Source organism: Protopterus annectens, chromosome 8.part0 (genome assembly GCF_019279795.1).
Source record: "Protopterus annectens isolate FY-2018-M chromosome 8.part0, PAN1.0, whole genome shotgun sequence".
Lineage (NCBI taxonomy): Eukaryota > Metazoa > Chordata > Ceratodontiformes > Protopteridae > Protopterus > Protopterus annectens.
Genome location: NC_056741.1, coordinates 1,804,117,626 through 1,804,130,277, shown reverse-complemented (window position 1 = coordinate 1,804,130,277; position 12,652 = coordinate 1,804,117,626). Strand labels below are relative to the sequence as shown.

The 12,652-nt window shown below is 41.0% G+C and overlaps 1 protein-coding gene across 1 annotated transcript in view; it reads right to left on the bottom strand.

Annotated features, from left to right (window-relative positions):
- The window catches only part of HYDIN (HYDIN axonemal central pair apparatus protein), a 6,673,197-nt gene that overhangs the window by 6,463,809 nt on the left and 196,736 nt on the right, over window positions 1-12,652 (bottom strand). Inside the window, exon 5 of the mRNA XM_044079523.1 lies at window positions 9,336-9,535. Coding sequence (XP_043935458.1) covers window positions 9,336-9,535 — 200 coding nt within the window. The remainder of the gene's footprint in view (window positions 1-9,335; window positions 9,536-12,652) is intronic.

The following is a 12,652-nucleotide window of genomic DNA, read 5'->3' as shown; positions in this document are numbered from 1 at the left end:
CTTTGCAGATAAGGCTTGTCAAGCTAATGGGACGGTAATTTCCAGGGTCGGTGGAGGCACCGCCCTTGTGAAGTGGGACCACAGTCGCCGTGCGCCACTCCTTGGGTACGTATCCTGAGGTGAGGCTAAGATTAAACAATTTCACACATACCATTGAATTTTTTTCATCTGAAGATGGGACAGTGGTATCATGAGAATCATGGACAACAACAGCCCAAAAATTTTTAATAATTCTATTGTCAAAGAGATATTCTTCCAAGAGAATTCCAGAAGCACTGCCTAGTAAAACAGTATCTTACCTTTGGGAAGAAAGGTAATTCTCTTGTTTTAATTGATTAGGTAAAGCAGAAATACTAATCTTTGTGAGGGTGGCAGACATAACTTCTGGAGGTTCAACTTGAACCCAAGTTCTGGAGGTTCAACTTGAACCCACCTAGAAGAGTACAGCTGAGACCTTCTGTACTGAATCCAAACACCTGAATGCAGACTCTGATCAGATCAATAAGTTATCCATGTAAGGAAGAATAGGACAAGGCATTTGGTAAACACTGAAGGCACAGTGGATAGCTCAAAGGGCAATACAGAAAATTAACCATGCAAGACAGACACAACAAATTTCAAAAATCTCTAGAAGAGATAAGCAATGGAGATATGATGACATGCATCCATCAAGTCCAGGGTCACCAGAAGTAGTGGTCTGGCAACAGGTGAAGCACTGTCTGCAGGCTGAGTATCTTGAACTTGGGGACCTTGACAAATGTATTGAAAAAGGAAAGGTCTAACACCTGTCACAATGAGAGATCTTTTTTGGGAACCAGGAAAATTCTGGAGTAGAAACCTCTTAGTCTTTCCAAAGCAGGGACTTGGTTCTCTGACCAGAGTCCAGCATTTGCTGGACAACAAAGTTTAGTCTGGCAGATGAGAAAGACACCCCCCCAACAAATGGAGGCAGCCACTTTTTCCACTGCTATATGTAACGCCTACCAACAATGTTGAGCACCCATTTGTCAGAAACCACTGATGCCAAAGCTGCCTTGTTGAGAGAGAGAGAGAGAGAGAACAGAACTTTACAGAAGTGGTACCAGGGACAGGACTTGAGAAAGACGAGTGATGCGCCTTGGCATAAGCATAAGTTGGGAGGGAATTACCCTTTTTGGGAAAGGAATCCTTCTTACTATGCCTGGCAGAATTTTCGTCCTGCCATTTCTTTGTATGGCCTTGTTTTTTGCTTGGTTGGGACTTTTGTTTGGAAGGTCACTGATAATTATCCTGCTTAAAGGAGGGAAATTTGAGAATATGAAATATTTGACATCCCTTGCATGAGTATACCTCTGTCACCCCAGTGTTTAAATAACTAATTAGCTGCCGTACCAAACACACCAAATACGAAACACACCCAGTCAAGAGCAGAATAGAAATTTTATTTTTTTTAACACATCAGAAAAGTTTCTGACTAAGCAACCAAACATATCCCCTTATCACCACTGACAATGCTGCATTCCTAGAAATAGCATCAGCCCCCTCCCAAGGCACTCTAATGCATGTTTTGACACCTAAGAAACATTAAAAATAATATTTTGACATAGATTATTTGCTCAGCAGGTAACGATGCAGCAACTCATTTAAACAATATAAAACTTCTACATAAAACACAAGCAGTTAAACACTTTAAAAGTTTCTATGCTGGAATAAGCCAACTTCTTTCTCTGAGATTCTATCCAATTGCTTAGTTTATCTGAAGGAACATGATTTGAAGATGACAAAGTCCTTTTATTAGAAGTAGTAGCTGGGGACACAAAAGCAAGGTCCACAGACAATAAAACCTGGAGGCTACTCATGGTTGAACATACCTTGAATTTTTAAACACATTTTAGACATAGCCTCAATAAGCACAGGAGAACTACAAATCTTAAAAGCATCCTCCACAGTTGGATCAATGGAGGAAAGTTCTCCATTTCAGGGGCTTCATCCTCCAAAAAACTATAAACTCTGCTGATCTCAGGGGCAGCTGATGACTGCTCCCAAATGAATACATCTTTAAATCTAACCAGCATTTGGGGAAAAAGAAAACATCTCTTTGGGTTCCTGAATTTGTTCATTCTTAGAGGAAACAGAGTGATCAGACTGACAGACCCAAAACCTCAGACACTGGATCCCTTTCAAAATCAGGATCTTTGGATGGTCGAACAGGGGTGGATGCACAGGCATTACTCATAACCTGGGTATTTATCCCACAGTCAATAGCCTGAACAATGGATGTAGCCATAGCCACCATCTCAGCTAAGAAAACAGCCAAACGGTCACCCTACCACACGGTTGCTCTTCTGTCTCTTCTTTGCATGAACTACACTAGTGGGTGAATCCCTGGGAGGAGACACATCAACAATGTCAATGGATTCTCACCCCTGACTTCCCCCACTCCAAAAGGGTTTTGTTCTCCCATACCTTAAGTAGGCAATGGTACAGCCTTGGAGGATGTGTCTGACCTTCATGTCATGCAGATTTGCGATAATGCCAATATACCAGGGGTCCTCCTAGAGGTAATACAAGTGGTCCGATACCTTCCTAAGGCTGAGGTTACTGTGGAGTCACAAGCCATAGCGAGAGGCATAGCCAGATCAATATCATATACTGGTTGCACAGTTAGCTCAGTGTAAAATGTATAAATCCCACAATTCTCCTTCTAAATAGCAATCTAAAATTTATTCTGCATTTATAATACTCTAAATACCACACCAAGATAGAGAGAGAGAGAGCAATTTCTGCAACCCATCCCAAACTAAATAGCACAAAGACACCTACTTTTAATAATTAAAGGCTAGTTTCAGCCCACATGGATAGAAACATCCAAAAATAGTCTAAGGCAAGGAATTAAGTATGAACTTAAGACAAATTCTTGTCAGGAATGTTTCACAAACAAAACAGTCCCAAAACCATAATTCAAATGGAAAAATTGTTTAAAATGCTGCAGATCTACTCAATTATCTCAAATAATCTTAGATACCCCCCCCCCAACAAAAATGCAAAAATAGCCACGTTTTCCTGTCAAAACTTCCAAAAGAAGCCTTTAATCAATGGAAATAACTGAGATTTACAAGTTGTTCTGGACCCTTTCTGTTTTCTAGTGCCACAGTAGAAGGATCTCTTTGAAGACTGGTTTCCTCGCAGATTTACTTCAGCTGCTAAGCCCTGATTCAAGGCAAAGAAAGGAAGTGCACTACAATGGTCTTAGTAGAGAAACTTAATCAAACAGTCACCGATAGCCATTTTTATTTTAAGTTTGATGACCGGGGAAGTCCACTGGGCCAAGATGAGCCCGTTTTCAGCGGAGGCCCAGGGAGAAAACCTCCACAATAATTGTAAGTTATATTTATATGTCACAAAAGGACATAGTTCATACAACTAATTAAACATTTACAGATAAGCTCCATGATATTTGCAATTAGCTTGTCACAATGTTACAAAAATGAAAAGACATAATTCAATACAGAAATTTTAACATTTACATACAGTGAATATGTTTGTTATAAACTCAACTGTAGGTTTAACATTTCAAAATATATAGCTACTAGCCATTAGTAGGTTAGGAAAATATTATGCATGGAAAGGGTTATAGTATAATTGAGAGTGGAGAGTATAATACAATATATATTAAAGAGAAAATTATTTTTTGGTAGAGAAGGGACTGTTTTGGGTAGGATGATGTAATAGTAGAGGTAGTTGGATGAATCAGTGTAAGGTGGAATGAGGGGGGGGGGGGCTAGGTTGGAGCATGGCAAGGGCATTCCCATTTGGAAGAAAGATAAGAGAGTAGCTGAGATTTGAAATTTACATGGTTAGGTAGGTTGCATAGGTGTGTGGGGAGAGAGTTCCACTGTTTAGCTAAGGAGTGGGACAGCAGTAGATGGCCAGGAGGTCGTGCAGATTTGTGGACCTGAAAGGAGATTTTGGGTTTTGGATCTAAGTGAGTGGTTGGGAATGTAAGGTTTTAAGGAAGTAGCAAGAGCTGGGCAGTTGGCAGATTTAAAGATGAGCTTGTAGGCAATGGTGAGTTGTAGGTAACTGTGGTTGTTGGGTAGTTCAAGCCAGTTGAGGGTGAGGAGGGAGTGGCAGTGGTGGGATGAGTTTTTTGAATTGGTTGCAAATTTGGAGATCTTGTGGTAGCAGGATTCAAGTCTGGACTGAAGGCCAAGATGGAGATTGGAGAAAAGAGGGGCACCATACATAAGGGAGGGGAGGAGGAAGGTGGATGCAAGAGGGGCTTAGGAAGTGGTTGTGCTTGTAGAGGAGACCTAACTTTTGGTGGGTTTTTTTGATTGCAGAGCGGATGTGGGTGTCAAATTTTAGTTCTTCATCAATAATGATGCCAAGAAGCTTGGTGTTGGGAACAATTTCAAGGAGGGTGTTGTTTTGGCTCTGTATGGTGAATGTGGATTTGTAAGTGGAGTTTTTGGTAGGGGAAAAAACATTAGTTTGGTTTTATTTGCATTTATTGCCAAATGGGTAGACTGCATCCAGGTTTCTGTTTTGAAGAAGGCTAGCTGGGTTTTTGCTAGGAGCTCGGAGGGGGGGAGAAGGCTGAGCAGATGATTGTGAAGTCATCTGCATATTGGATGATAGAGGAGTCTGGGATGGATTGGTGAAAGTTGTTAATGAATAGGTTGAAGAGAAGAGGGCCAAGAACAGAACCTTGTGGGACACATGTGGGTGTGGGAAGGAAGGGGGAGGTTGAAGTTTTCCATTGGACAGCTTGATGACGGTTGGACAAGTAGCTGGAAAAGCCAGAGGATGGTGGTGGGAGAGAGGTGTAGGGTGGAGAGTTGGGAAACAAGTAAGGTGTGTGAGATGGTGTCAAAAGCCTTTGACAGATGTAGGAATAGTGTGGATACGAACTTGCCTGAGTCGCATTTGAGGTTTATGGTTTCAAGAAAGGAAAGAAGGGCAGTCATGGTGCTGTGGCCAAGGCGGAAGCCGTGTTGGGTAGTGGAGAGGAGATTGTTTAGTGTTATGTGTGCCATGAGTTGTACTTGTATCGTTTTCTCTAGTATTTTAGAAAGAGGGGAAAGGTTGGCAAAAGGCCTGAAGTTGGTGGTATCAGTATTTTTGCCACTTTTGTGAAGGGGGATGATGTAAGCATGGCACCAGATAGAAGGGACGTATGATTCTTGTATGGGTCTGTTTATAAGAATAGAAATAGGATAGGCAATGCTGTCTGCAGATTGTTTGAGGAAGGTTGTCAGGTGCATTGCGACAGGGTTTGAGTTTGAAGAGAAGTCTTTTTATACAACAAATAAAAGGGTTAAAATCTCCACAAAAACTCAGCAGCTGCTAAAAGAAGCAGTATAACTCTTATACTGTAGGAAAAACAAAATTCAAAGTACATATAACTTTCCAATAAGAAAAAAAACAAGCAAATCTGCAGAATACACAAATCAAGCACCAACAGAAAACGACAGCAGGAGGAAATAACTCCCCCTTTTTTTTCTTTGTTTGAATCAGAGCTTAGCAGCTGAAGTAAATCTGCGAGGAAACCAGTCTTCAAAGAGATCCTTCTACTGTGGCACTAGAAAACAGAAAGGGTCCAGTTTGTGGGTTTGAAGGGCAGTCAAGGTCCTGTCAGATGATTTGTCCTTCACACATTCAGACATGCAGTGGGAGGAGCTCTGAGCTTGGATAGACTGCTAGGGGGAAGGCAGAAGGGCAATACAACCTATATGTCAGTAAGGAAGTCTGTTTAACAGCTATACATCCAGCAAAAACAAAAAAGCATGTGCACACTCCACAAATCACAGATAAGGCAACCCAGCAAACAAAGGAAACAATGATTCTAGAGAAATATGCAATAATGTATGCAATGCAACTTGCACACTCTATAACGCTATGTTAGTATGGAATATATGGTACATCTAATACAACTACAGCTAAGGGGTTCTCTCAGAATTCAACTGGAGTTATTGAATGATCTGCCAGATTACATAACAATTGGCAACTGTTCTAAGGCTTAATCTACAGGAAAGCGTAAGGAAATATAGCAGAGAGAGTAGGGCAAACAGCCAATGAATACTAAACTGAAAAAAACATTTTTTGGACTGCTTGCTGAAAAACTGCTTCAGACTTTGCACCTTCTCCCAGAGAAGTACTTTATCTTACCTTCATCTGTCTCTACATTTTTTTTATTCTAAAAAACACTTAGTGAATGTTTCTCAAGTACACCGGATAAAATGTTTCTTAACCTATAATTACAATATACAAACATATATATATATATATATATATATATATATATATATATATATATATATATATGTGTGTGTGTGTGTGTATCTATCCTTAGTCCCACCAGGGGCTCCAATATCCTTAACCTGGTCATTACCAACATGGGAAATCGATGCTCCACACCTATGGTCACCCCCTCGTTGGTCAGGTCTGACGATAAGCTAATCACCCTTGACATCCACATCCCACCCCACCTCCCCAGTAAGGAAGCCTCTGTAAAAAACTTCTCCAAAGCCAACTTCATGCAACCCAAGTTAGAAGTGACAAACTTCATGACACCCATGCAGACGGGAACTGAAAGTTCGACTGCTGAATCCTACACTAAGGCACTGTACGAGCACATCCACACATGCATGAATCATGCTATCCCCAATAGAACCAAGATGCTCTTCTCCAAAGAAAGGAAGTCGATCTGGTGGTCCCTTGCCATAAACAAACTTTACAACAAAAGGAAGAAACTGTTGCAGAAAAGAGGAAAATCCCAGGATGCAAAAAAACTCCCTTACCAGCCTCAGTAAGAAGCTGAGATATATAAAAATCCTCCAAAGCTAGTTATGAAAATGAAATTGCCAAAGATTCCAAAGACAACCATAAGGCATTCTATAGCTATGTTGTTGTTGTTGTTGTTGTTGTGTCTTTTGGCTTTTCCCAGTTAGGGGTCGCCACAGTGGATCTCCGGTCCGCTAATGATTGGCAATAGATTTTTATGTGCTGTGTTGCCGGCCCTGTTGCACAACCTTCAATGAAGGTATGCCCATTCACGCATGTCTCCACACAGAAGATGCTCTAGCTGAGAATCAAACAGGACAACGTCTTACTGTGAGGTGACAATGCTACCGCAGCACCACCACCGCAATCTAAATGGCAATGCACAGATCTGCTCTGAGCTACAACAGAATGGCATTAAATATACTGATCCCAAGGATACTGCCAATATCCTGTCAGATCGATTCAGTGCCAACTTCACTCTCCTCTCATCCCCTAAAGGGCCCATCTCAATACTGAAAGATTGCCATATTCCAGTAATAACGGACACACAGGTAAAAAAAGCACTCTCCAAAGCTAAGAATACAGCATCCATGGGACCAGATGACATTCCAGGCTGTGTACTACATGAACTAAAAAATGAAGTGACACCTCACCCAAGTGTCATGTTTAATCATAGCCTCACCTCAGGCTTTGTGCCCACTGAGTGGCGCACAGCTACAGTTATCCCACTCCACAAGGGGGGATCCACCTTGGATCCTGGGAACTACCTCCCCATCAGTCTGACTAGCCTGATATGCAAAGCCATGGAATGCATTATCATGGAACTTATAAACAAAGACATTGGCAACCTTCAAAAACTGGAACCCATGCAGTTTGGGTTCGTGAAGTGCCGATCTTGCCTCCTGAACCTGATTGACTTCTTTGAATCAGTCTCCAGAGCCGTGGACAAGGGTAAGGTTGTCCACACAGCCTATTTGGACCTTGCCAAGGCCTTCAACACCATCCTCCACTCTGGAATCATTGATAAACATACTAATCTGGGCATTAATCCCTACGTCACTCGATGGGTTGCCAACTGGCTTACTGACAGAACCCACACTGTACAAGTAGCCAACTCTAAATCCATCTCCAGACAAGTGACAAGTGGAGTACCTCAGGGTTCAGTCCTGGGACCGCTCTTGTTTGGCATCTATTTCTCTGAAGTACAGGCCAACACTAAGGGACTCTGGTTAACAAAGTTCGCAGATGACTGCAAACTGGAAGCCATTATTGAATCCCCAAATGATGCAGATATTCTACAAAAAGGCCTTACAGAAACAGATGCTTGGTGCCAGAGCCATGGACTCGAGCTCAATGCCAAGAAATGTATAGTTATCCCCTTTGGGAAAAAAACATGTACCCGTGAATTACCACATAGGTGGCAGTACACTAAACACCGAAAGTGTGATAGAGACTTAAGGACACAGGTGGACAGTGGTCTCACCTTCGATAACCACATCGCCACAACAGTCAGGAAATCCTTCTATGTGGCACATCTCATCACTAAGGGCTTTTCATCCAGAAAAAAGGAGGTTATTGTCCCACTGTACTCATCCCTCATTAGACCCATTATAGAATACAATGGACCATTTGGTATGTACCTCTCAAGACATCTGCAACAACTGGGGGAAAGGCCACAGAAATACCTCACTAAAAGAATCACAGGCCTAAAGCAGATGCTCTATGCTGACCGTCTAAAAGAACTCCATCTATACTCTGTCACATATCGTCTACTCAGAAGCAAGCTCTACTTAACATACAAGGCCATGTCAAACCCAGAGCTGTTGGACATGCTACACTTAAAGAAATCCCAATCCCTCAGAGTCACATGCTCCAAGGATCTAAACCTTGTCATCACAATGAACAAAACATGCTGGAGGGATAGGTTCCTGACTGAGAGACTCCCCAGACTCTGGAATAGACTGCCCATACATATCAAGCAGAGGGCCTCTTTGGCCCTCTTCAACAGGAACCTTGATGATTGGATGGGAGACAGGAAATTCACCCAGAGGATCATGTCAGTCACCCTGCTAGACAGGGGTCCAGGGAACTAAATACTGTGGGAAGAAACAGCCAGGAAATTGTTATGGCTAGGCTTGTATAGGCCCTAGGGCCGATAGCCTCATACCAACCTATGAACCTATATGTATCAGTAATTTATATGCCCACCTATGGACCATCTGTGATGCAGTCCAGAAAGTTTTTGCATAATTATGTTAAACAAGGTTGCATACTGAACTGCGGTATAATGTAGTACAAATAAATAACTAAATTAAATAAAGGAGTAAAACAGAGCAGGGAAGATAAGACTAAAATGATCCAATTTCTTTCTAAAACATATTAGCTTTCATCCAGTTCACAACACAGGAAAGATTTGCTAAAAATGTAAACTATGCTATGTCAGTGCATATTATATTGCCTGTTGCAACAGTTGTTGAAATATAGAAAAGCACTGTAAAAGAGGCCATGTTATGCAACACAGTGCAAATATAGGACATGTAAAACCATATAATTATAACAACGTCCCATACCTCACTGTTTGAAGATGAAATTTAGCCTCTTTGTTTCCAACATTGCGCACAAGTAATGTTTTTTGAGAGTTATATTTTACTGGGCAAGAAGAGAAATTCACTTGGTCAGGAAAATCCAGCATTGCCCTTGCTCCAACGGCTCGTATAGGAATGACAAACTTCTCTTTTTCTGTGATACAAATAAGTTCATGGCCATAGTCCTAAAGAGGAAGAAAAAAATCATGTCATGTGGAAGATGCAGTACAAGATGCATTTGTCTCTTCCTTGCACTTCATGCGACCCTGAGCAAGACACACTTCTTCTGTGGAATCATGTGGTTCCCAAAAAGTACAAAAAAAATTTAAATTTTAGCAGTCATCCTGGGATCAAACTAGAAAAGCAACAACATCATGCCTTCTAAAGCCAATATAGAAAATTCTTCAACAGTGAGCAAAAACTGCTATTATTTATGGGTAGGAATCCAACCAAACCAGCAAAGATCCCTTATCTCTGACATACATAACCCTTAGTTTAAAAGTGACAAACTGGTAGAAACACATTTAGTAAACTATTTTTTTAATATAAACATGGAGTGATTACTGCTTGATTATTTGCCATTAAATGCTCTTTAGAATTTCCTATATTACAATTCCGAAGCTTACTAATCCTAAAAGTAGCAGTGTTTATTAGCCATGATCAAATTTATTCCAGCAATAAAGCTCTTTAAAAAAATGAGTACAGCCACCTATCTGTACAACTTCTTTCCATTTCCAACATGCTTTTTAATACTGTACATCTCTACACAGCAAACTTTTTGATATTATGGTGTTTTCTGAGGTCTACAGGTAGCTTATTTGCTGTCTGGTGCAGAGAATTAGGACAGTACAGCTGTGGAAGTAAACATACCATAACAGTAGATGCCTGAATGATCATTGCTGCAGTAGACTAAGTTATATGGGTTAGATCCTGCCAAGGATGTAACAACTGGCCAGCTTCCACAGCTTCAGCAATTTTCCACATGCCTAAAAATGTCTGGCAGCTCAAGCTAAGCTGACTAAAATGGACGTTTGGGTGCCAAGTCCTTCAGAGCTTTGATGGCAACAACAGAGAAAGGCTAAGCCCGGAAAGGATAATGCAAGGAAGAACAAAAAATAAAAGACCACACCATGGCATAAATAACACATCAAAAAAACAAGGGGGATGGAAGGAGTGGCCTCTACAGCAATGATCATTTGAATACCTACTGTTATGGTACGTTTACTTACACAACTGCACTATGTTCATACTGATTCATGGCTGTAGAACACTAAGCTATATAGGTTATACCCTGCATAGGATATAACAAGTTGGACAACTTTCAAAGATTCAGGACACTTTCTACATGCCCAAACAGTTAGTCAGCATGAGCTCAGCTAACTAAAATGACTGGTTTGGGCACTAAGCCCTTCAGAGCTTTCACGGCAACTTAGAGGGGGCGGCCAAAGCCCTGAGAGGACATTGCTAGGAAAAGCAAAAACATATGCCCACACTTTGGCATAAAACACACACCAGAAAACAAGTGGGATGGAGATAAGGTGCGGAATTGATCATTTGAATATCCACTGTTATGGTAACTTTACTTACACAATTGTACTATGTTCTTCAAACTGATTACTGTTGCAGTAGCCTAAGCATTATGGGTACATTACCATAGCTTAGAACAATTGGGAGATGGATGGCGAGGAGTGAAGGTGGCCCTGGAGAATGATCCTAACCAAGCTTGTTCTAGACTTGGAAAACTAATCTAGTTTATATAGTGCTTTGCAAAACTATGCACAGAAGACCAAGTTGCTGCTTCTAAAATACTCCTACAATCCAACCTTTTCCAAAAAGTCATACATGAAGCCAAGGCTCTGGTAGAGTGTTCCCTGGCCCTGTCCAAAAGAGTTTTGTTGTGGTGGAAGTAACAAAAGGTAATAGCCTGAGACAACAGTTTGGAAAGTCTGCTTTGGTGCAGGTTGCCTCTTTTTACATTAAAAAAAAGTGAACAACTGATAGGAAACTGTGAAAGACTTTGCTCTGTCAAGATAGTTCCCAGCTGTCTGCAGACATCCAAGTCAGGAAAGAACAAAGGGAGATGTACATTTTGGCTTAAAATGAACTCTGACACCACTTTAGGCATAAAAAAGGATTATACCTCAAAGAAACCCTTTATCTGTGGAAAATGAGATAGCTATGGTTGATCCACAATAAAGTTTGCATTCCAGATACTCTTCAAGAGGTCAGAGCAATCAGCAAAACTGTTTTCCATGTTAAGAACCTCAAGTTAGACAGTTGAGCTAATTCAAACGTTTTTTGGAGGCTTCCTATGTAACATCCATTTTAAAAACATTTTGACATGATAATGCATTAAAAGATAAGATCTATGGGATGACATACTGAAATGGCTGACAAATCAACCTTAAGAGAGGAGTGAGACAGATCATAGGATAGTAACTCACACAAATATTGTAAAAACAGTGGAATACTATGTCAGAATGGGTGCTGGCTGTTTTCCATTTGCTTATATATAATCTTCTAGTAGAAGGTTTTCTTACTTCCATTAGCACTTGCTGCAAATGCTCAATAAACAAGTGCCTAAAAGTATTAAGACCCTCTCATTCAGGCAGTCATTTGTAATTGTTTTGGGATCGAGATGCATCAAACACCCCTAGTCTTGTGTGAGTAAATCCACTCTTTGAGGAAGCTTGTGATAATTGCCCCTGGCCAATTCCAAAAGAACGGAAAACCATTATTGCCTGAATCAGAAGGGAGTCGCCACAATGATCTTGAGGGATTCCTTCTGAATCTTCAGAAGCATGCCAGATATCAGTGGAAAGGGCGGAAAACCACACGGGTACATTAATGTCCAAGTAAAAGAAAAGAAAAAGCATCTGTCTTCCTGGCCTTTATGCATGGATACGTGGTACAGAACTTTTCCAGTTGATTGTTCAGAGAGGAGACAAAAAGGTCTACTTGAGGAATTCCACACAGATAGATAGGGGTCTTCCAAGATTTGATCCATTTTCCAATCATGAGGGTCTGCCTTTGACCTGCTCAGCTTGTCTTCCATGCAATTTTGCTCTGATGGAATGCAAAATGCCTGTAGAATGAGATTGTGGTGTAAAGCTATATCCCATGCTAACATGGTTAGTCTGCATAAGGGGGAAGATCCGATTCCCCCTTGCTTGTTTATGTACTACATCACTGTAACAGCCTGAACAGGTCCAGGGGACCAGAGATGATTCAAGGAAATGAGAGCCTTTATATTAGCTAACATCTCATTTATGTTTATGTGCTTTTCTCTGACTTTCTTGTCC